Source organism: Hemitrygon akajei, chromosome 11 (assembly GCF_048418815.1).
Source record: "Hemitrygon akajei chromosome 11, sHemAka1.3, whole genome shotgun sequence".
In the NCBI taxonomy this organism is placed as follows: Eukaryota; Metazoa; Chordata; class Chondrichthyes; order Myliobatiformes; family Dasyatidae; genus Hemitrygon; species Hemitrygon akajei.
Window position 1 is genome coordinate 101,244,350 of NC_133134.1, and position 23,827 is coordinate 101,268,176.

At 42.8% G+C, this 23,827-nt stretch overlaps 1 protein-coding gene across 2 annotated transcripts in view; it reads left to right on the forward strand.

Annotated features, from left to right (window-relative positions):
• The window catches only part of ercc6l (excision repair cross-complementation group 6-like), a 37,550-nt gene extending 14,693 nt beyond the window's left edge, over positions 1–22,857 (forward strand). The window contains exons 4-6 of one of the 2 annotated variants that reach the window (XM_073061427.1): positions 12,245–12,343; positions 12,834–12,947; positions 20,617–22,857. In XM_073061427.1, coding sequence (XP_072917528.1) covers positions 12,245–12,343; positions 12,834–12,947; positions 20,617–22,313 — 1,910 coding nt within the window. In that variant the 3' untranslated portion in view covers positions 22,314–22,857. The remainder of the gene's footprint in view (positions 1–12,244; positions 12,344–12,833; positions 12,948–20,616) is intronic. The other variant, XM_073061428.1, reaches the window with a different exon arrangement.
• The last annotated feature ends 970 nt before the right edge of the window (positions 22,858–23,827 follow it).

Here is a 23,827-nt window from a genome sequence, read left to right on the forward strand (position 1 = left end):
GTGGCAATGAATTCCACAAATTCACCACTCTCTGGCTAAAGAAAGCCCTCATCCCAGTTCCAAATGAATGTCCTTCTGTTATGAGGTTGTGCCTTCTGGTCTTAGATTCCCCCACTATAGGAAATATCATCTTCACATCCACTAACCTTTTTAATATTCAATAGGTTTGAATAATTTTCTCTAGCGAGTACAGGCCTGGAGCCATCAAGCGCTCCTCATACGTTAATCCTTTCATTCTCATGAGAGTTCTGTGGACTTGAATGCCAGCACATCCTTTCTTGGATAAAGGGCTCAAAACTGCTTTCGGTGCCTGAGTGCAGTGTGAGCAGTGCCTATTGGTGTGTGATGCTGTGGAGCAAGGGAGCTGTTTATGGTCCCCTTCACCAAAATTCATCCCATTTCCAACATCTGATGTGAATGGGATGTTTTCTGCACTGGTGATATTTCAAATGTTCAGTTCTGAACCTCATTGTAAAGTTTATGGGATTGTGTGGAAGGCACTTTAGATATTGAGCTATGCTCTTTTTTAATATATATTTTTAATTAAATTTTTAGGAGAATTACATAAAATGAATAGAATAATAGAGTAATGAAAATTAATATTAGCCCTCCCCCTCCCGTTAACCCTTCCCCCCCCCTTAACATCCCTGTTTTAAAAAAAAGAAAAAAGAAGAAAAAAAAATCGGAGGATCCCCACATGCTCCATGGAGTTCAAAATAACTTTAGTATATATCTTTATTTTCCCCCCAAATAACTAATAATTTTATCTTCAAAGGACCTATATATTTAATCCTATCTTTTGTAGATAGGGGTGCCAAATTTTCAAAAAATATATCATATTCATTTCTTAAATTATAAGTAATTTTTTCAAGTGGAATGCAGCTATGTATTTCATTATTCCAACAGTCCATAGTTAAGATGAATCTGATTTCCAAGTAACTGCAGTAGCTTTTTTGGCTACTGCCAATGCAATTTTTATAAATTTTTTCTGATATTTATTCAATTTAGGTTTTGGTATTATCCCTTCAATATCGCCTAATAAAAATAATATTGGGCTATGTGGAAATTGTATTCCAATAATTTGTTCCAGTAAAAGTCTTAGATTTATCCAAAAAGTTTGAATTTTAAAACAAGACCAAGTAGAGTGTAAAAAAAAAAGTACCGATTTCTTGATTACATCGGAAACATTGGTCAGATAAATTTGGGTTTAATCTGTTTATTTTTTGTGGTGTAATATATAATTGATGTAAAAAATTGTATTGTACTAATCTAAGTTGGACATTTATTGTATTTGTCATACTATCAAGACATAGTCTTGAACAATTTTTTTCATCAATTTTAACATTCAAATCAGTTTCCCTTTTTTGTCTTGACTTATGAATTCCTGGTTTAATTGTCTGTTTTTGAATCAAATTATGCATACTAGACGTAAATTTTTTTAATTTTTCCTTTTTGAATTAAAGTTTCTATTTCATTAGGTTTTGGCATTAACATTGTTTGACCCAGTTTATCTCTTAAATAGGCCTTTAATTGAAAATAACAGAAAAGTGTTATTTGATATTTTATATTTATTCTTTAATTGATCAAACGACATCAATATACCTCCTTCAAAACAGTCACCTATATATCTGATCCCTTTTTGAAATCAGTTATATAAAAGTTGATTATCCATTGTAAAAGGAATAAGTCTATTTTGAATTAGGGTTCTCTTTGCTAATAAAGATTTCTTTATCTCATCATCCACATTTACCTTATTCCATAAATCGATCAAATGTTTTAATAAAAGAGATTCTTTTCCCGTATCCATTTGGATTCCATTTATATATAAAATCTTCTGGTATATTTTCTTGTTACGAACCCCGTAACTGGGTCACTTACCAGCAAAGATAGAGAGGTCCGTTGAAGTCTGATGGTACTACTTTTAACAGTATTTATTAGTAAAAATACACAAAAATAATATCAATGCAAACATACAGATAATATATATGTCATCAATACTAAATCTAAAAGTGCGGGTATAATAATAATCAATAAGAAATAGCTCTATCGTTGTCTAGGGGATAATGTATTGTCCAATGGAAATATAAAAGTCACTCAGTTCATGCAGGCTGCAGCCTTTGGGGACTGCTGGGTTTGCAATGGTTGGAGAGAGAGAGATTTTGAGAAACTTGCCGGCTTTCCTTTTATGATTTCGATCCGTCAGAGTCTCGTTGGTGTGGCCGTTCACTTGTGGCCTCTCCTTTAGCTAAGCCGTTCTTCCGTGGCGAGCCCGCCAATCCCAGGCAAGGGAAGGTCGCACACAAGCCCCCCACCGGCTGTCGCTATTAAACGCTGTCACGGGATTTCTAGCGTTTCTCCTGGTGCGTCTAAAGGGGTTGTTCCCCAGACCCTCTTTTATCCTTACTCATGGGGTCTCAGATGTCAATCAGGTTGGGATGATGCAATCCCTCAACCAGCCCACTCTGGTCGTCCCCTGAGGGGCTTCAATGAATAGTACAGTACTGAATACACAATTCCGTCTCCAAGAGATAATAGCCGTTATCAATGGTTTTGTTTCGCTGAGGCCAGGACACATTCCAAACCTTGTGGATTCTCTCTCATTTCCTGGGTCCCAGACCTGAATTAATAGCGATCTTGCGATTCTCAAAAAGGAGGGGGCAACTTTGTACCCTTTGGCCCCTCAGAGTTGCGGCACATTCGTAACACCCCCTTCTAAGATTTTTACCACCGGTAAAAATGAATTAATACAGAGTCTTACAGGATTTTCAGAATCTAACACAATACAAAAGAGTTTTTTTTTTCACTACCGAGTAATACAGTTATACATTCCATTCAGCATCTAAACAGTTAACGATTACATTGTCACTTCCTTTAATATCTTAACATCTTGTACCTTAATAAATTCTTGTAGCATCAGACTCCAATTTGATAACCAGCTATTTTTATTCCTTTCCTTCAGCAAACAAAAACTAAAGAGTTGTGATCTTAGCTTACGTGTATATTACAAAAGTTCATGCAAATACTAATCTTTATGTTACTTTCAAACTTAACAGTCAATCTTCCATGGGGTTGTCTTTATTATTCACATGCTTTGTCGAAATCCCTTAAAACCGGATCCTGTTATTTAAAGTGGCATCCCGTCAACCCTCGCCCCTTTTCCAGTTAACTCCCAAGTGGTTAACTTGTATACTAGTGTGGAATAGGCTTTCGCATGCTCATAGGAGTTATTTTATCCACAATGTGTTCCAAACTTAGACCATTTTCCAAATTTCCACACAATTCTTTAATTTTAAGCAAGTTGTTAGTTTTCTCTTCAGGACCCTTCATGCTGTTAGTTTTCAGTTTAAACTCTGCAAGCGATCCCTCTTTGTTCAAACAGCATTTCAAATTCTGCCTCTTCATAGCACTCCCTTGAATAACAATAGCGTGTGGGGCACCTTTACATTCCAAATCAACCTGTAATTGATTCGCAGGCACCGTGTTATCAAGCCATTGTCTCTGTAGCCTGGTTGCTGCTTCTGACATCAATCCAGACTTTAAATTTTCTTCATTCAATTTAGGAACTACACTTTTCCCTTTTCCTTCAATAATAAGATTCACACCTCCGCCTTTTATCTCCTCACTAACTTTTAACACATCTTCGAACACAAACAACTGGGAATTCTCACTTCCCACTGGTACCAAGGATAACCCTTTCTTCACTGAACCAAGTCCATCTGACCCACAAGGACTGCATTCCTTTTCAACTGAATCAAATACCTCAGACTTTTTCTGAGCTCCATTACTAGGTTCAGTACCACGTGCATCCATATCTTGAACACACTCAAACGGGACATCTGCCTCTTCCAGGCTTTCAATACCCGTACCCTTTTCAAATTCTAAATTCCCCTGATCCTCCCAGTTACTCTCTGGGCAACTCCCTTCCGGAGTAAACTCAACCCCGTGGGCTGAAACAACCGCATCTGCCAACCCAGCAGACTTCTTCAAGGTAATGGCATCCTTTTCATCGAGGACTGCCCTCATTTCATTATTGGGAACACATTTAAAATTTTCAACTTCTTTGAACAGTTCTGCCAAACCAGACAGATCATCCATGTCCAACCCTGGACCTTTAAACAGCCTTATCTGTTTCTCATCTTTACTCCGTGCCTCTATAAATTTCCTCCTGGCTAAGGGTAGGTCTACCTCCTCTCCTTTACTCTCTTTCACTTTCCTATTCTCCGTTTTACCACCCTCTAACTCCTCTTGGTACAGGGTCGGTAAAAAAAGTCTTGGCCAAATTGATACTGGCCTCTTTTAAACTGGTCTCATTCTTGTTACGTACCCCGTAACTGGGTCACTTACCAGCAAAGATAGAGAGGTCCGTTGAAGTCTGATGGTACTATTTTTAACAGTATTTATTGATAAAATACACAAAAATATCAATGCAAACATACAGATAATATACGTCGTCAATACTAAATCTAAAAGCGCGGGTATAATAATAATCAATAAGAAATAGCTCTATCGTTGTCTAGGGGATAAGGTATTGTCCGATGGAAATATAAAAGTCACTTTAGTTCAGTCAAGCTGTAGGCTGCAGCCTTTTTGGTTGAAGAGAAAGACGGAGGTTTAACTTGCCCATTCCTTTTATGATGTCAATCCTTCGAGAGTCATTGGGGGACTGATTTCCCCTTCGAGGTTAGCTAAAGCCGTGCTTCCGTGGCAAGACCCACCAATTCCGAGGCAAATGGAAAAGGACGCACGTGGGCTGGTTCCACCGGCTTTCGCTGTTACGCTGTTACAGGAGTTCTAGCATTTCTTCTGGTGGGTCTGAAGGGGCTGTTCCCCAGACCCTCTTTTATCCTGACTCACAGGGTCTCAGATGTCAATCAGGTTGGGATGATGCAATCCCTCCACCAACCCCCTCCCTCGGTTCATTGCCTGGGGGCTTCGATGCATCGTTCAGTATTCAATACACAATCCCGTCTCCTAGAGACAATAGCCGTTATCCATGGTTCCGCCTTTTGGAGGCCAGGACACATTCCAAACTCTTTGTGGATTCTGCATGTCTTTCTCTCATTTCCTGGGTCTCCTGAACTGACTTAATAGTGATCTTGTGATTCTCGAAAAGGAGGGGGCCACGGACGTAACATTCTCAGCTGCCTTTATCGACGTGCTGCGAGTGGTCGCGCATGCGGGATAGATCTTGGAATCTAGGGGCGGGTCCTCAACACTTACAGGCTGGCTTGGCAGCTCCATGGCCGACCAAACGTCACCACCAGCTAAATCGTTACCCAGAAGGAGGTCTACGTCAGTTCTCGGAAATTCTGAACGCACCCCTATTTCAACTGGTCCAGATACCAGCTCACAATTTTAATGATCCTATGCAAGGGCACCGCTTCTGTCCCTTTTCCTATGCCTCTCAAAGCTACCTCTCCAGTCTTGCGACCAAAACCTAGTACCGTACTGCGAATCAATGACAGTTCAGCTCCCATGTCTCTCCAGATCCGCACTGGAACTGGTGTGTCTCCCTCTTTCACAGACACAGTTCCTTCTGAAATACATTTCTCAGACCCCTCTCGTATTCTGTCTACCTGGGGCTTTCTCGTCGATTTACTGATCACCGCAACACATCCTATAGGGACTGCTGCTTTCCATTTTCCTGTCTCCTTCCTCGGAGCAAGGCACTTGGATGCAATATGACCCACCTTTCCACAATTAAAACAGGTCAAGCCAGGACCTCTCCTGCTGACTTGCCTCTCCTCCTCAATTTTACCGCTAGCTCCCGGCTGAATCTCTGCCTCAGCCGGCGGGCTTTCTCTACCGTTCCCACGTTCTCTCTGGTAACTTTTATTTGAGGAAAACTTTGTCTTGTGGGTTAGGGCATATTCATCTGCGAACCTAGCAAATTCGGAGATGGACTTATTTGGCTTCTCATTCAAATACATCCGGATATCATCCGAAACACAACCGTTAAATTCCTCAATCAGAATTAACTCCCTGAGATGCCAAAAATCTTCTTCCACCAATTCTGCTGCACACCAGCGATCCAAGAGCACACCCTTCTCGTAGGGAAACTCTGCATACGTCTGATTCCACCCTTTCTTTAAATTTCTGAACTTTTGTCTATATGCTTCAGGTACCAATTCGTAGGTCTGAAGAATGGCCTCCTTTACTTTCTCATAATTCTCAGACTCCTCCTCCTCCATGGACAACGCCGCATATGCCCGTTGTGCCTTCCCTTTTAACACACTTTGTAACAACGCCACCCACTGATCTTTGGGCCACTTCTGACTCACTGCCACCTTTTCAAAATGCAAGAAATAACTATCAACATCCGTCTCCTCAAACGGAGGTACTAACCTAAACTCCCGACTAACATTAAACTGCTCCTCTCGGTCTGGCCCTTGAGCTCTTCGCTCTTGCCTTAACTTCTCCAACTCTAACTGAGCCGTCCCACTAGCTGGTACCTTTTCAGGGGTATTTTCCAATACCTCAGCTGAAAACACATTCTTCACAATATAATACTGAGTTATGGCCCTCCGCACCTCCCACTTTTTCATTGACAACCTCACCTCTGCGAGGTTTAGTCCTTTCGCAATATTTATCAAATCCGACTTTGTGGCCGCCTCTAGCGCCTCCAGAGTTGGGTTTTCTATAAATTCATCCACGTCCATCTTTGCTGGTTTCCTGTCTGGCTACCCACGCAACCAGACCCACGTTTGGACTTAAAAGCCCAACTCACTGGCCCTCCAATTTGGTATCAAATCTCGAAACGAAGCCCCCACTTTGTTACGAACCCTGTAACTGGGTCACTTAACAGCAAAGATAGAGAGGTCCGTTGAAGTCTGATGGTACTATTTTTAACAGTATTTATTAGTAAAAATACACAAAAATAATATCAATACAAACATACAGATAATATACGTCGTCAATACTAAATCTAAAAGTGTGGGTATAATAATAATAATAAGAAATAACTCTATCGTTGTCTAGAGCATAATGTATTGTCAGATGGAAATATAAAAGTCACTCAGTTCATGCAGGCTGCAGCCTTTGGGGACTGCTGGGTTTGCAATGGTTGGAGAGAGAGAGAGATTTTGAGAAACTTGCCGGCTTTCCTTTTATGATTTTGATCTGTCAGAGTCTCGTTGGTGTGGCCGTTCACTTGTGGCCTCTCCTTTAGCTAAGCCGTTCTTCCGTGGCGAGCCCGCCAATCCCAGGCAAGGGAAGGACGCACACAAGCCCCCCACCGGCTGTCGCTATTAAACGCTGTCACGGGATTTCTAGCGTTTCTCCTGGTGCTTCTAAAGGGGATGTCCCTCAGACCCTCTTTTATCCTTACTCAGATGTCAATCAGGTTGGGATGATGCAATCCCTCAACCAGCTCACTCTGGTCATCCCCTCGGGGCTTCAATGAATAGTACAGTACTCAATTCCGTCTCCAAGAGACAATAGCCGTTATCAATGGTTTTGTTTCGCTGAGGCCAGGACACATTCCAAACCTTGTGGATTCTCTCTCATTTCCTGGGTTCCAGACCCGAATTAATAGCGATCTTGCGATTCTTAAAAAGGAGGGGGCGATTTTATACCCTTCGGCCCCTCAGAGTTGCGGCACATTCGTAACATTCTCCTATCTTATCTAATATAGATAGTTTTTTCTCCTATCTTAAATCTAATATAGATAGCCGGTTTTTCTTCATCAAAAAAAAAGATGCAATAAATCTAAGTTGATTTGCTTTACAATAATTAAAATTTGGGAGTTGTAACCCTCCTAGGTCAAATTTACTTGTCAGTTTTTCCAATGATATTCTTGACATCTTACCTTTCCAAAGAAACTTCCTCACACATTTATTCAACTCTTGAAAAAACTTCTGGGGCAGTTGTATTGGTAATGTTTGGAATAAATATTGTAATCTAGGAAATGTATTCATTTTTACAGCATTAACTCTACCTACTAATGTTATTGGTAACATCATCCATTTATTAAGATCTTGTATTTTTTCAATAATGGCAAATAATTTAATTTATATAAATTCTTTATATCATTATTGACTCTTATACCCAAATATTTTATTCCATTTGTCGGCCATCTAAATTGAGTTACTAATCAACATTGACTATAATCTCCTTTAGTAAGGGGTAAAATTTCACTTTTATCCCAGTTTACTTTATACCCTGATATTTTCCCATATTCTTCAATCTAAAAGATAATTTATGCAACGAATGCAATGGGTTTGTTAAATAAATCAGAACATCAGCAAATAAATTAATCTTATTCCTCCTGGTTAACTCTGAAGCCCACAATCTCTCGATCGGTTCTAATTAATTCAGCTAATGGTTCTATCGCCAATACAAATAGAGCAGGTGATAATGGACAGCCTTGTCTAGTTGACCTTGTTAACTGGAATGATGTTGAAATTTGACCATTTGTCACTACTTTAGCTTTGGGACTAGTATTTAAGGTTTTAATCCATTTTATAAAAGATTTTCCTAACCCATATTCTTCCAATACCTTAAATAAAAAGTCCCATTCCAATCTATCAAATGCTTTTTCTGCATCCAAAGCAACTGCCACACTCATTTCCTCCTCCTTTTGTGCCAGATGAATTATGCTAAGTAACCGAGTTACATTATCCGCCGATTGTCTATTTTTAATAAAGCCTGTTTGATCCATATGTATTAATTTCGGTAAATATTTAGATAACCTATTAGATAAAATTTTTGCAATTATTTTATAATCCGTATTCAACAAAGAGATAGGCCTATATGATGTTGGTTTTAAAGGATCTCTATCTTTTTTTGGCAATACTATTAGGATCGCTGTCGAAAAAGATTGTGGAAGTTTGTGTTCTTTCCGCTTGATATATTAACTCCATAAAGGGAGGGATTAATCTTTAAATTTTTTTATAAAATTCAGGCGGAAAACAGTCTTCTCCTGGAGATTTATTACTCTGGAGTGATCCTAAAACTTCTTCAACCTCTTAATGTAAAAGGCATATCTAATCCTTTCTGTTCTTCCGAATTCAATTTTGGAAGAGTTATTTGTGATAAAAATTGTTCTATCTCAGCAATCTCATTTTGTGATTCTGATTGATATAATTCGGAGTAAAATTTTTTAAAAGTTTCATTAATTTCTAAAGGTTTATAAGTAATTTTATTTGCACTTGTTCTAATTGCATTTATTGTTTTGGAAGCCTGCTCTGTTTTCAACTGCCAAGCAAGAATCTTGTGTGATCTTTCACCTAATTTGTAATATCTCTGTTTAGTTTTCATGATTACTTTTTCTGTTCGATATGTCTGGAGTGTATTATATTGTAGCTTCTTATTGACAAGTTGCCTTTGTTTTTCTTCTGTCATATATCTTTGGGATTCTTTTTCTAATTTTGTAATCTCTTTCTAATTGATCTATTTCTACCAGATATTCCTTAATTTTAGAAGTATAACTTATTATCTGACCCCTCAAATATGCTTTCATCGCTTCCCATAATATAAATTTATCATCAACTGAATATGAGTTTGTATCCAAAAAAATTGGATCTTTTTCATAAAATCACAAGTCTTGACGTTTTAATAAAATTGAATTAAATCTCCATCTGTAAATCAATTCCTCCTTATCCATCATTATCATTGTCATTATCAAGGGGGAATGATCTGAAAGTATTCTCGCTTTATATTCCACACTTTTCACTCTATCCTGAATATTCATTGATAATAGGAAAAAATCAATCCTTGAATAAGTTTTGTCTATTTGAATAAAATGAATAATCTCTTGGATTAATTCTTCTCCATATATCAATCAAATTTAAGTCTTTCATCAATGATAAAGTTAGCTTTATTACTTTTGATTTTGTAACAGCCTTAGTTGACCTATCTAGAACTGGGTCTAAACAAAAGTTAAAATCTCCACCTATTAATATTTTATCATGTGCGTCGGCCAAATTCAAAAAAATTCTTGTATGAATTTTGCATCATTTTCATTTGGTGCATAACTGTTCATAAGAGTCCATAATTCTGAAAAGATTTGACAATGTATAATCACATATCTCCCTGCAGAATCAATTAGTACATTTTGTATTTTAATTGGTAATGTTTTATTAACCAAAATTGCAACTCTCCTCGACTTTGAATTAAATGAAGCTGCAATAACACTTCCAACCCAATCTCTCTTTAATTTCTGATGTTCTGTCTCTGTTAAATGTGTTTCTTGCAAAAAAGCTATATCTCCTTTCATTTTCCTAATATATGTTAAAACTCTTTTTCTTTTCACAGGTCCATTAAGCCCATTAACTTCAAAACTTAAAAAAACTGAGTAAATTAGTCATTCATAATACCTTGTGAATCTCTTTAAAATTCTTCATGTTGCTATGTGTCTCCCCCCAATCATCCAGGCAAAAAAAGAAAAATAGAAGAAAGATAGATAGTAAAGAAAAAAGTAACAAAATACCCCCCCACTAATGTTGTGAATGAATAGAAACACAACATTACCCCCCTCCGTTTTATGGGTCATGGCAATCGCCATGATTACACACTTGAATCCTGCAGCAATCAATCAGAAGCTCCTCCAGCTCCCCTGTAACAAAAAAAGATGTATATAAGTGAAGAAGAAAAAATTAATATCTCTACTCTCAATTAATATTCCTCAATTATTTTTTATCTTGTTCCCTTCTATCATATACTTAAAGTATATTCTTCTTGTATATTCTATTCATAAATGTCCATCAAATCCGATCCCTATCTCAGTCTTCATCTTTAATCCATTTCATTTCCATAATTCTTTACCGCATCTCGCGAATATTAGGAAGTTCTTGTACAAACTCCTCCGCTTTCTGATGATCAGTTAAAAAATCTTCCTTCTTCGTCATCCAAAAAAATTATCAGTGTTGCTGGGTAGCTCAATATAAATTTATAAACCCTTTTCCCATAAGATTTTTTTCACTGAATTAAATTCCTTCCGCCTCTTCAACAGTTCGTAACTTATATCAGGATAAAAAAGAACTCTTTTCCCTTCTATCATCAATGGCCCATTTCTCTTTCTGGCACCTTGAGCAGCTGTTTTCAAGATCTTTTCTTTATCTTGATATCTTAAACATTTTATCAAGATTGATCGTGGATTTTGATCTTATTGGGGCTTTGGTCTTAAAGCTCTATGAGCCCTCTCGATTTCAATTAATTGACTTCCCTCTTCCATTTCCAAGATTTCAGGAATCCATTTTTGAAAGAATTTTATTGAATCTTCTCCCTCTATACCTTCTTTAAGATCAACAATCTTAATATTGTTTCGTCTGCTGAAATTTTCGAGCACATCTACTTTTTCCAACAACCGTTTTCTTTCTGATGTCCAGGCAAGGATATTATCTTCCATCTTGTCCATTCTTTCAGTGTTGTCTCCCATTTTTTCTTCCAACTTTTTAACTTTCTTGTCCATTTTCTTTTGTTTTTCCACCACCTTATCAAGCGTAATCTTCACATTTCTACTATCTGTTTTTATTACTTTTAATTCATGCATTATTTGTATCAGGGCTTTTCTTATGTCTCCAGAAAGTTTTCCACCTTTAATTTCCTCCTGTTCTTGTTCTTCATCTATTTCTTCATCTGTGTTTTCCAGAGAGTCTGATTCTACTTCCGATTCACTTTCATTTTCACTTCCAGTCACAGTTGGAACTTGTAGTTTTGTTTGCACCTGTTTGTGCATACTCGTTTCTTCACGCATGTGCAGCTCCCGCTGTTTATTCTTAGAGACCGTTGATATTGCCGCAGCCTCCTGCCCTGCACCATCGGAGGCGACATGTACTTAGCCGGGAAGAGATCCAATTTGAGTACGAGGCTCCGCCAAAACGGCCGGGCCTCTTTCCCCGCCAACTTGCGCTGTCTTCAACGTAGTAATTCTCTTCTATTTTTGTTTAGAAGTCATGTCTAAAGATAGTCCTGAATTGTTTATAAGTAGTTTCTAGAAGGTATTTATTAACTCTTCTTCACTTAAACTTTATTTCATTGGTTTTTACAGGAGAGCTGGATTTCCACGTCTCGATCCTATGTCATCACGTGACGTCCCCCGAGCTATGCTCTTCAGCCAGACATCCATGCTGACCATGTTCCCTAATTGAGCCAGTGCCTTTTGCCTGTGTTTGGCCCATATCCCCCTAAATCCACACAATGGACAGCCTCCCTGTCATTCCCCTTGGGCCTCTGGGAACTGGTCAGTGTGCCAGCTAGTGAGGTAGTTGTATCTCATGCCAGCTATCTTCTCTTCTCCCTGCAGGTAAAGGTGGAGGAATAGGAAGACTGGTCCTAGAACCTGATTCTGGAGAGACACCTTTCATAGACTTGACACAGCTGCCAAGCGACACAGAGACAAAGGGCAAGTGTTTTAACCTCAGCTATAAGTTAACTGCTGGTGGTCTTGGGGGCAGGGTGGAAGGTTGGTTCACCCTAGTGTTCAATTGTCCTGTGACACTGATGCTAGGGGGCAGGGAGGGTGGAGAACCCCTCACTTGAAGTGTTACAAGACCCTACAGAATGAGGAGTTTGAGGTAAGAGTCCACTTTCCCTCTTGCAATGTAACCTTCAACTGCCTGCCTCTATCTGGGGTAGGACATGAAGCAATCATTAAAGCACTAGTGATTAATAAGCCTTCATTCCCCATTATTTAGCATGTTTTCAATATATAGTAATTTCCTCTGATCCTGTTCCTCATTTTACTAGGTGTTGGAGACGTAACCTATCCACAAAGACAGCCTAAGATTGCTTGGGTGATCCTGTCCCTTGTAAATTACAGGATTCTACAGAGATGGTTTGACCGTGGTCTGTCTTCTCAGACACTCATGCTGGTGGTACTTTTCTACCCTCAGATACCGAAGAAAGGCTGATCCCAGAACCCGATTCCGGAGCAACCCCGCCTCCCAAAGACTTGACACAACTGCCGAGTGACAGAGAGTTGGAGGGTGAGGTGTCTAACCTGGGCTGTAAGTTAACGGAGCTGCCATTGGGTTTGAGTAGGATGGGAGGGTGACAACGGCACCATGTTGTCTGATGACAATGGCACCATGTCGCAGGGAGATGGGCCGTACCCTTTGTCAGTCTGAATGAACCTGACGATCAAGCATCCATGGTTCTCCGGTGGGTCTGTGTGAAGAAAGATTTCCTCAACCCTGAATGACCTACCTGAATCTGTCCCCTACAACCCAGGGTGAGTATGCATCCTGTCAAGCCCCGACAGCTTAGATGGTTCAGTGAAAGCCCCTTTCATTCTGAACTCTAATGCAGGCTGCCCACAGTCCTACCTTCCCAGGAGTCAATCTGGAGATTTTGTGCACTCAGTAGCAAATAGAGTATCCTGTACTGTACAGCACAGAAAAAGGCCCTTTGGCCCACCTTGTAGATGCTGACCCTTATTACCCATCTACACTAATCCCATGCATATTTGCTCCGAGACCATAAGACATAAGAGGAGAATTAGGCCATTCAGCCCATTGAGTCTGTTTCACTATTCATCATGGCTGATCCCAGATCTCACTCAACTCCATACGCATGCCTTCTCACCATATCTTTTGATGCCCTGACTGATCACAAAATGTTCAGCTTCAGACTTAAATATACCCATGGATTTAGCCTCCACTGCCATCTGTGGCAGAGCATTCCACAGTTTCACTACTCTCTGGCTTAAAAAAAAATTCCTCCTTTTCTCTGTTCTAAGACGTAGCCCCCCAATTTTGTGGCTATGCCCTCTAGTTCTGGATACCCCCACCATAGGAAGCATCCTCTCCACATTCACCTTATCTTGTCCTTTCAACATTTTGTATGTTTCAATGAGATCCCCCCGCCCCCACATTCTTCTAAGTTCCAGTGAGTACAGGCCCAAAAGTGCTGAATGCTCCTTGTATGTTAACCCCTTCATTCCTGGAATCATCCTCGTGAGCCTCCTCTGGATTCTCTCCAATGACAACACATCTTTTCTGATCTATGGGGCCCAGAATGGTTGACAATACTCCAAATCTGGCCTGATTAGTGTCTTATAAAGCCTCAGCATTATTTCCTTGCTTTTTATATTCTATTCCCCTTGAAATAAATGCCATCATTACATTTGCCGCCTTTACTGCAGACTCAACCTGTAAATTAACCAGCTGGAAGTCTTGCATCAGGACTCTCGTTCATCTGCACCTCTGTTTGAAACTTCAGCCCATCTAGATAATAGCTCACACTATTGTTCCTTTCACCAAAATGCATTATCATACATTTCACAACACTGTATTCCATTTGTCACCTTTTTGCCCATTCTTCCAATTTGTCTGTGTCCTGCTGCAATTGCATTGCTTCCCCAGCACAACCTACCCCTCCACCTATCTTCGTATTATCCGCAAACTTTGCCACAAAGCCATCGATTCCATTATCTAAATCATTGACAAACAATGTGAAAAGTAGTGGTCTCAATACTGACCCCTGAGGAACACCATTAGTCACTGGTAGCTAACCACATAAGGCCCCATTTTTATTCCCCACTCGCTGCCCCCTGCCAATTAGCCATTCCGCTATCCATGCCAGCATCCTTCCTGTAACGCCATAGGATTTTATCTTGTTAAGCAGCCTTGTGTGTGGCACCTTATCAAACGCCTTCTGAAAATCCAAGTAAATGACTTCCACCCTGCTTGTTAGTTCCTCGAAGAACTCTAACTGATTTGTCAGGCAAGATTTCCCTTTACAGAAACAGTGTTGACATTGACTTAGTTTATCATTGGTCTCCAAGTACCCTGAAATCTCATCCTTAATGGACTCCGACACTTCCCCAGCCACTGAGGTTAGGCTAACTGGCCTATAATTTCCTTTCTATTGCCTTCCTCCCTTCCGAGAGCGAATGATGTTTGCAATCATGTGATTCTTGAAAGATAATGACCAATGCATCCAATATCTCTTCAGCAACCTTTCTCAGGACTTGGATACAATCCATCTGGTCCAGGTGACTTAGCCACCTTAAGACCTTTCAGTTTGCCTACCACCTTTTCCTTTGAAATAGCAGCGGCACTTACTCCTGCTTGCTGACACTCGTGGACCTCTGGCACACTGCTAGTGTCTTCCACAGTGAAGACAGATGAAAAGTGTCCATTAAGTTCATCTGCCATTTTCTACTACCTCACCAGCATCATTTTCCACTATGAACTGTCACCTCCCTTCAACTCATCATATAACTGTAAAGGGGTTTGGTATCCTGCTTTATATTATTGGCTAGTCTGCCCTTATGTTTCATCTTTTCCCTTAAAGATTTTTTAGTTGCCTTTTGTTGGATTTTAAAAGCTTCCCAATCAACCAACTTCCCGCTCGCTTTTGCTACTTCGTACACACTTTGGCTTTTATGCAGTCCTTAACTTCCTTTGTCAGCCACGGTTCCCAATCCCTGCCATTTGAGAACTTCTTCCTGTGTGGGACATGTCTATCTTGTGCAATGTGAACTCTTCTCAGAAACTTCAGCCATCTCTGCTGTCATCATCCCTGCCAGTATCCTCCTCCAGTCCACCTGGGCATGCTCTTCTCTCATGCCTCTGTAATTCGTTCTATTCAATTGCAATACTGATATGTGTGAGTTGTGCTTCTTCCTCTCAAATTGTAGTATGAATTCAATCATATGATCACTGCCTCCAAAGGCTTCCTTTATTGAACCATAGACCATAACAGCACAGAAACAGGCCTTTTGGCCTGCGCAAACCGTTTTGCTGCCTAGTCCCACTGACCTGCACCTGGACCATATCCCTCCATACCCCTCTCATTCATGTACCTGTCCGAGTTTTTCCATAAATGTTAAAAGTGAGCACGCATTTACCACTTCAATTGCCAGCTCATTCCACACTCCCACCACTCTCCGTGTGAAGAAGCCCCCCCATGTTCCCTTTAAACTTTTCCCCCTTTACCCTTAACCCATGCCCTCTGGTTTTTTTCTCCCCTGGCCTCAGTGGAAAAAGCCTGCTTGCATTCACTCTATCTATACCCATCATAATTGTATATACCTCTATCAAATCTCCCCTCATTCTTCTACGCTCTAGGGAATAAATTCCTAACCTATTCAACCTTTCTCTGTAACTCAGTTTCTCAAGACCCAGCAACATCCTTGTAAACCTTCTCTGCACTCTTTCAACCTTATTAATATCCTTCCTGTAATTGTGACCAAAACTGCTCACAATACTCCAAATTCAGCCTCACCGATGCCTTGTACAACCTTATTGCCTTATTCACTTTGCCTTTAATCCTGACAGGAACATACAAACTCTGCACTCTCAATTTCTCCTTTGAAGGCCGCTCACTTACCAATCACATCCTTGCTAGAGAACAACCTGTCCGAATTCACGCTTTTTAGATCCTTTCTCATTTCTTCAAATTTGACCTTTCCAGTTTAGAACCTCAACCTGAGAACCAGATCTATCTTCATCCCTTATCAAGTTGAAACTAATGGTGTTATGATCGCTTGAACCAAAGTGTCCTCCTACACACACTTCCATCACCTGCCCTAACTCGTTTCCTAATAGGAGATCTAATATTGCATCCTCTCTAGTTGGTATCTCTATATACTGATTTAGAAAACTTTCCCGGACGCATTTTACAAACACTAACTCGTCCAGACCTTTAACAGTTTGGGAGTCCCAATTAATATGAGGAAAATTAAATCCCCTACTATTACAACTTAATGTTTCCTGCAGTTGTCTGCTATCTCACTGCAGATTTGCTCCTCCAATTCTTGCTGACCATTGGGTGGTCTACAATACAACCCCATTAATGTGGCCATGCCTTCCCTGTTTCTCAGCTCCACCCATATGGCCTTGGTAGACAAGCCCTCTAATCTGTCCTGCCTGAGCACTGCAGTAACATTTTCCCTGACTAGCAATGCCACCCCCCCCCCCCCCACCCTTCATCCTCCTGCCTCTATCATGTCTGAAACATCGGAACCCTGGAACATTAAGCTGCCAGTCCTGCCCCTCCTGTAGCCAAGTTTCACTAATGGCTATAATGTCGTAATTCCACGTGTCAATCCACACCCTCAGCTCGTCTGCTTTCCCTCAAATACTCCTCGCATTGAAATAGACACACCTCAGAAAATTATTACCACCACACACAAACCTTCTATTTGTGACTTTGCATGAGCTTTTAACATTTCTTTTCACACCTGCTCCACTATCTGCTGTCACTCCGGTTCACATCCCCCTGCAAATCTAGTTTAACCCCTCCCCAATAGCACTAACAAACCTCCCTGCAAGGATATTGGTCCCCCTGTAGTTCAGGTGCAACCCGTCTCTCTTGTACAGGTCCCACCTGCCCTAGAAGAGGTCCCAGTGATCCTGAAATATGAAACATTGCCCCCTACACCGGTTTCTCAGCCACATGTTCATCCTCCAGAGCATCCCACTCTTACCCTCACTGGCACATGGTACAGGTAGCAAACTTGAGATTACCACCCTTGGTCCGGTTTTTTAACTCCCTGCCAAGCTCCCTATACTCACTCTTCAGGACCTCCTCGTTTGTTCTTCCTATGTCACTGGTATCGATGTGTACCATGATATCTGGCTTCTCACTCTCCCACTTCAGAATGCTGTACATGCGATCAGACATCCCTGACCCTGGCACCCGGGAGGCAACAAACCATCTGGGAGTCTCTGTCACGACCACAGAACCTCCTGTCTGTACCTCTAACTATCGAATCCCCTATCACTACTGCTCTCCTCTCCTTCCACCCTCCCTTCTGCAGTGCAGAACTGACTCAGTGCCAGAGATCTGGCTGCCCCAGCTTGTCCAAAGTAAGTCATTCCCCCCCCGCCCCCCAACAATATCCAAATCGGTATACCATTTGAGGGGAATGGCCACAGGAGAGCCCTGCACTGCCTGCCCTTTCCCCTTCCCTCGCGTGACGGTAACCCAATTACCTGTGCACTGCTCCTTTGGTGTAACTACCTCCCTAAAACTACTATCTATAAACTCCTCATTCTCCCGAATGATCCGGAGGTCATCCAGCTCCTACTCCAGTTCCCTAACGCGGTTTGTTCAGAGCTGCAGCTGGATGCACTTCCTGCAGGTGTCGTTGTCAGGGACACCGGAGGTCTCCCTGTCTTCCCACATCCTGCAAGAGGAGCATTCCAACATCCTGCCTGGCATTCTCTCTACTCTAAACAAACAAAACAAAACTTACCGGAACCTACCCTTGCCTCTGCCTGTTAAGCTCTCTAATGAGATCTGGTTATTACACAACACCCAATCTAAGAATGCCTTTCCCTGAGTAGGCTGAAGTACAACTGCTCTAAAAAGCCATCTCGTAGGCATTCAGCAAATTCTTTCTTGTGATCTGACACCAACTTGATTTTTAATCCCCTTGCATATTGAAGTCCCCCCATTACAAATTGCATGCCTTTTCCAGCTTTCTTTGCAATCTCAACCTTACATCGTGGCTATTATTTTGGAGGCCTATATATGATTCCCAAATGGCTTTTTATCCTTGCAGTTTCTTAATTCCACCTACAAAGATTCAACATTCTTGGACCCTCTGTGACTTCTTTCAAAAGATGTCATTCCATCTCTTACCAACAGAGCCACACCACTGCCAAAGGATACAAAGTATATCCTTCAATGTTCAGCTCCCAACTAGCCTCCTTATGATGCCCACAAGGTCATACTGACAATCTCTAATTGTGCCATGAGTTTGTTCACCTTATTCTGAATGCTTAGCATATTTAAATACAGCAACTTCCCAATCCTGCATTCTTTGCCCTTTTGAATTTTGCCTGTGCTACCAGTTTAATTCTTTGCTCTATCTGCATTTGGCTTGTCTTCCCATACATTCATGTTACACCCATCATTTACTTGTAAGCCTGTTGGTTCATCCTCAGTTCTAGCATGCTGGTTCTCATCCCCCCTGCTATATTCATTTAAAACCACTCCCAACAGCTCTCGTAAATCTGCCTTCAAGAATGCTCTCTCTCTCGGATTCAAGTGCAACCTGTTCCTTTTGTATACGTTCCAACTGCATCAGAAGAGGTCCCAATTATCCAGAAATCTGAATCCCTGCCCCCTGCTCCAATTCTTCAGCCACACGTTTATCTGCCACCTGATTCTATTCCTATCCTCACTGTGTGGCACAGGCAGCAATCCCCAGATTACTACCCTTGAGGTCCTGTTTCTCAGCTTCCTTACTCCGAATTCCGTTTTCAGGACTTCCTCCCTTTTTCTACCTGTGTTGTTGGTACCAATATGTAACACGACTTCAGGCTGCTCCCTTTCCCTTTTCAGTATAATGAGTATGCGTCCAGAAACTTCATGGACCCTTCACCCGAAGGCAAACTGCCATCTGTGTTTCCTTTTTGCATCTACAGAGTTGCTTATTTGTCCCTTGGACTATAGTCCCATTTACTGCTGCCATCCTCTTTAGTTCTCCACCCTTCTGAGGCACTTGGCCAGACTCAGTGCCAGAAGGATGGCTGCTGTTGCTTCCCCCTAAACAGTACAGATTGTTGAGGGGAGTGGCCACTATCTGACATTTTCCTCCCCTCTCCTGACTGTCACCCTCTGTCTTTAGCCTTTGGCTGCCTACTTCCCTGTAGCTCCTGTCTATCACTGCTTCACTTTCCTTAACAAGCTGAAGGTCATTGAGCTCTAGTTCCCTAACATGGTCTCTAAGGAGCTGCATCTCAATGCACCTGCCGTAGATGTGGCCATTGGGGTAGCTGGAAGTCTTCTGTAAATCCCACATCTGGTTTCCAGAGCAATACTGGCTACTGCCCATTAACCCCTATTCTCTCAGGGTTTAAATAAGGAATGAAGTTGCCTCCAGCTGTTCTCGTTGAGCCCTGTTGAGCCAAAGCCTGACTACCCTGAGCACTCCACTAGGCATACCTCTTTAACAGAGACTGGGTTTGTAAAGGCCAGACCTACACGGGAAGGCTTCTGTTGCGTCTGCGCAGTACTCCAATCAACAACCTCAGGCATCAGAATAAAAACTGTTTCTTTTTGAATTAATTTCCCTCCCTTGTTCTCTAGTCTTTAACACTAGCTCTTTGTACTCCAAGGTGGAGGTTATCAGGCTCTCAAGAATTTGTTAATTCTTATCCCTTCTCTTCCCCTCACCTTGCTTTGGTGCCCCACCTCCTTCCATGGTCTACTGTCCTTCAGCCCTTTACCTCTTCCACCTATCACTTCCCAGTTTTCTTCATGCCTCTCCTGCACCCACTACCTTCCCCTCACCTGGTCTTGCTTGTCACCTGACAGCTTGTACTCTTCCCCATTCTCCCCCCCACCCCCCCCCAATTTATTCTGGCTTCTGTCCACTTCATTTTCTGTCCTGACGAAGGGTCTCAGTCTGAAACATCCACTGTTTATTCCTTCTGTAGATGCTGCCTGACCATTTTGTGTGCATTGCTCAATATTTCCATCGGCTGAATCTCTAATCTATATAAATAGATTAAATATTTCCTTGAATCCCATCTCGAGCTCTTGGTTTTTGGAAGTGCTGGGAAGTTAGCCACATTCATGAAGACAACCAAACCAGTTGGCCATTCTTGTGCCTGTAACTCAGACTTTCTCCAGCAACTGTGCTCCCTGCTGAGGCAGTTTGACAGCAGCTTGTCTTTTCTCAGGCATTCATGCTGGGCCTGTCTTTTTACCCTGCAGGTGGAGAAGGACGAAAGGGCCCGGAGTTGGATTTCAGAGAGATGCCACCCCCCATAGACCTGGTGCATCTGCCGACTGACGGGGAGACGGAGGACCCGGTGTCTGACCTGAGCTGCAGACTGGCCAGACTGCCAGTGGACTCCGGAGAGGATAACAGCATCGTGTTCGTGCCCAATGTCCCATCACCTTGTGGCACTGGCACTGAGGAACAGGGCGGTGCTGTTTCTGTATTTTGGGACCCCAGCCTCGGTGAGAGGGGCAAGGTGATCCCGGACCCCACCGACAGCCAATGCGAGGCCTTCCCGGAGCTGAACATCTCGCAATCGCTGCTTCACTCTGGCTTCCAGCTGGTACTGGAGGACACGGTGGAGAAAAGCAGCGGAGCGGCCTGCCAGCCGGAGGCCTGTTCTGTGTTGGAAGCCAGCTGGGCTGCCGAACCAGTGGGAGCACAAAGCCCCTCACTGAACGGCGGGTTGGACAATCCGAACGAGGAGTCCCCACCCATTGTCTTCAGCAGGGGGAAGGGCAGGGTCAGAGTGATTGACAGTGATGATGAGGAGCCAGCTGATGATTCGCCAGGACTCTGTGTGGTCGGCCGGCCGCTAGAAACATTTGACCTGCCTGCTGCTTCCACGCCCAAGGGTTTAAACCTGCCCCCACTCGCTCTGCATGATACCAGTGTCTGCTCTCTCTCCCGGCGGTCACTAGTCCGCTCTGTCCTTGATGAAATGGAAGACTCTTCTGAGGAGGAGGAGGAGGGTGAGGACAGTGCCGAGCAGTCAGGAGGTGAACGGGACCAGGAGCTGGTGGGCAGTGGCAGTGATCTGGGAGAACAGGAGCCCCAGGCATCAACTACAGGCAGTGAGGAGGAGGAGAGCGAGACCTTCAACCCTGAGCTCGGTTCCAATGAGCAGATGGAACCTTTTGCCCAGGCAGTTGTGGGGCAGCCTTCCCCTGACCTGGGCAGGGAGCGGTCCTGCGGACACGGGAGCCTAGCAGATCTGGAGAGTGTGATTCAGGAGCTGACGGGGTTGACTGCCAGGAGTCCAGGGGATGACAGGGGTTCCCTGCCTCTCACACTTGACGAATGTGACAGCCTGCTGCGTCAGTTTGCTGAGCCCTCTCCTGGGGAAGGCACGGGTTCCGTGCGCCCCTCTCTGGAGAGCCTGATGCTGGAACTGACTCGTCTGTGCACTGAAACTTCCAGGGAAGGAATGTCATTGGCAGAACTCCCACTGGGGGAGTGCAGGAGCCTGGAGAAAGGGCCCATCGACCCAGGTCCTGTTGATAAAGAAGTGAGGGACAGACCAGAGCCCACAGTGGAAAAATGGAAGAGTTTGCCAGAGCACACTGAGCTGGGTACAGGGGCTGTCTGTGAGGACGATAGACCAGAGCCCACTGACCCTGGTACAGGGATTCCCAGTGAGGACAGCAGACTAGAGCCTGCAAAGGGACAATGGGAGAGCTTGGGGCGAAATCCCTCTGACCCGGGTACAGGGTCTCCCAGTATTGGCCACATATCAGATCCCACGCTGGAGGAATACGAGCGTCTGGTGAGATGTGGCAAAGAGCAGATTGAGTGTGGGGAGTTTAAGGCAGCTCTGGACTATTTCCTGCAGGCTCTAGATCTGAAGAGCGGTGACCCTGAAGTGCAGTTAACAACCATCAAGCTCTACCGGCAACTGGCCACGAGCTGATTGGGGGGTGGGGGTTGTGGTGTGGCTGTACGGTTGGATTCATACCGTGTCTGTGAGGGAAGGCCAGAGCTGGCACTGTAAACCTTTTCTGTCATTTTGCTGTGATGAAAGGCATCACTATTGGTTGGAGAACTACCCAGCAAGCTTAGTTAGGATTTACCTATTCTGCCTCATCCTCTCTTGGGAATGTATGTGTCTCCTACACTGCTGTCTGCCAGAGTGTGTACTGTCTTGTAAGTGTCTGGTAGGCTGCTGTTGCTGCCAATGCACTGGGGAGTGACCTGTGGCCAACTGACCATCTGCTCCCATTGCTGACCCCAGTGGTCACCACATGGACTCAGACATCTAGCTTTGCCTCTCGTCTTGTACACCAGATTCACTGTGTCATTTCAAGCCTCTGCCCCCAACTAGCGGAGAATTTGAATTTGGTGCCTTTGCTTGATGCCTTAGTTGGGTAATTGTGAATTTTGTAAATGTTTATACTTGAGAATGCTATTTTGAAAATGTTAAGTTTGGAAGTAATAAAATGAAGCTTTGCCAAAGATCCAAGGCTGAGTTGCAGTCATTGTGCAACCTATCGACTGGGTGACAGCAGGTTTGAACTGGAGTTGGACGGATCTCGTAAATAACCATTATAATAGTAGTTAACAGACTGGCAGGGAGCAGCTTGTGACGAGCTGCCACACTCCTGACTCATCTGCGCTTCTGTTAAGTTTCGGCTGAGCAATTACATATTCTGTTGGGGCTGGAGTTGTCTCCGACCCTTGGAGCCCGTTATCCATAAAATATAGCAGAATTCGACCTTTTGATACATTGGGTCTGGTCTGCCATTCAATTGTCCCATTCTCCTGTCTTCTCCTTGTCAGTTTCTTCCCTAAATATACCCAGTGACTTTCACAGTTCTCCATGACAAATTCCAGATTCACTATCGTTGGCTGAAAAATCCAACCTTCTGTTCTTAAAGGGACATCATTCTATTCTAAGGCTGTGACTTCTGGTCTTGGCCTCCCGCACTTCCACTTCCTATCCACTGCCATGCTATCCAGGCCATACAGTAAAATTTCCCTCATCTTTTTGAACTCCATTGAGTACAGGCCCAGAGATGTCAAACACCCTTCATTCCTGAGGATCATTTTTGTGAACTTCTGCTCTCTCCAGTGTTTGCATATTTTCCTTTAGAGATGAGGCCCAAATTTGCTATGTTCCAAATGCAAAGGGAGGGATAATACAGTGAGCTGACAAAACAAATGTGTGTGGGGCAGTGAATCATTAGGAAAGTTCATTGTTTGCCTTGAATCCAAGAGAAGTCTTTGACTGCAGCTGGGACTGTGTGTAGAGATTGCCTCTGCATATAATGAATGATAAGCTTTTGCTGTGCTGGGAGTGAGGTTAAACTGGGCAGTTTAAACTATTCCAGGACTGGGCAAGAAGAGTTAATAGTTTAGAATGGTAATGTTGAAACAAAAGACTTAAGACAATTGGTGTGGATACTGGGAGGTTATTGCTTGTGTGGG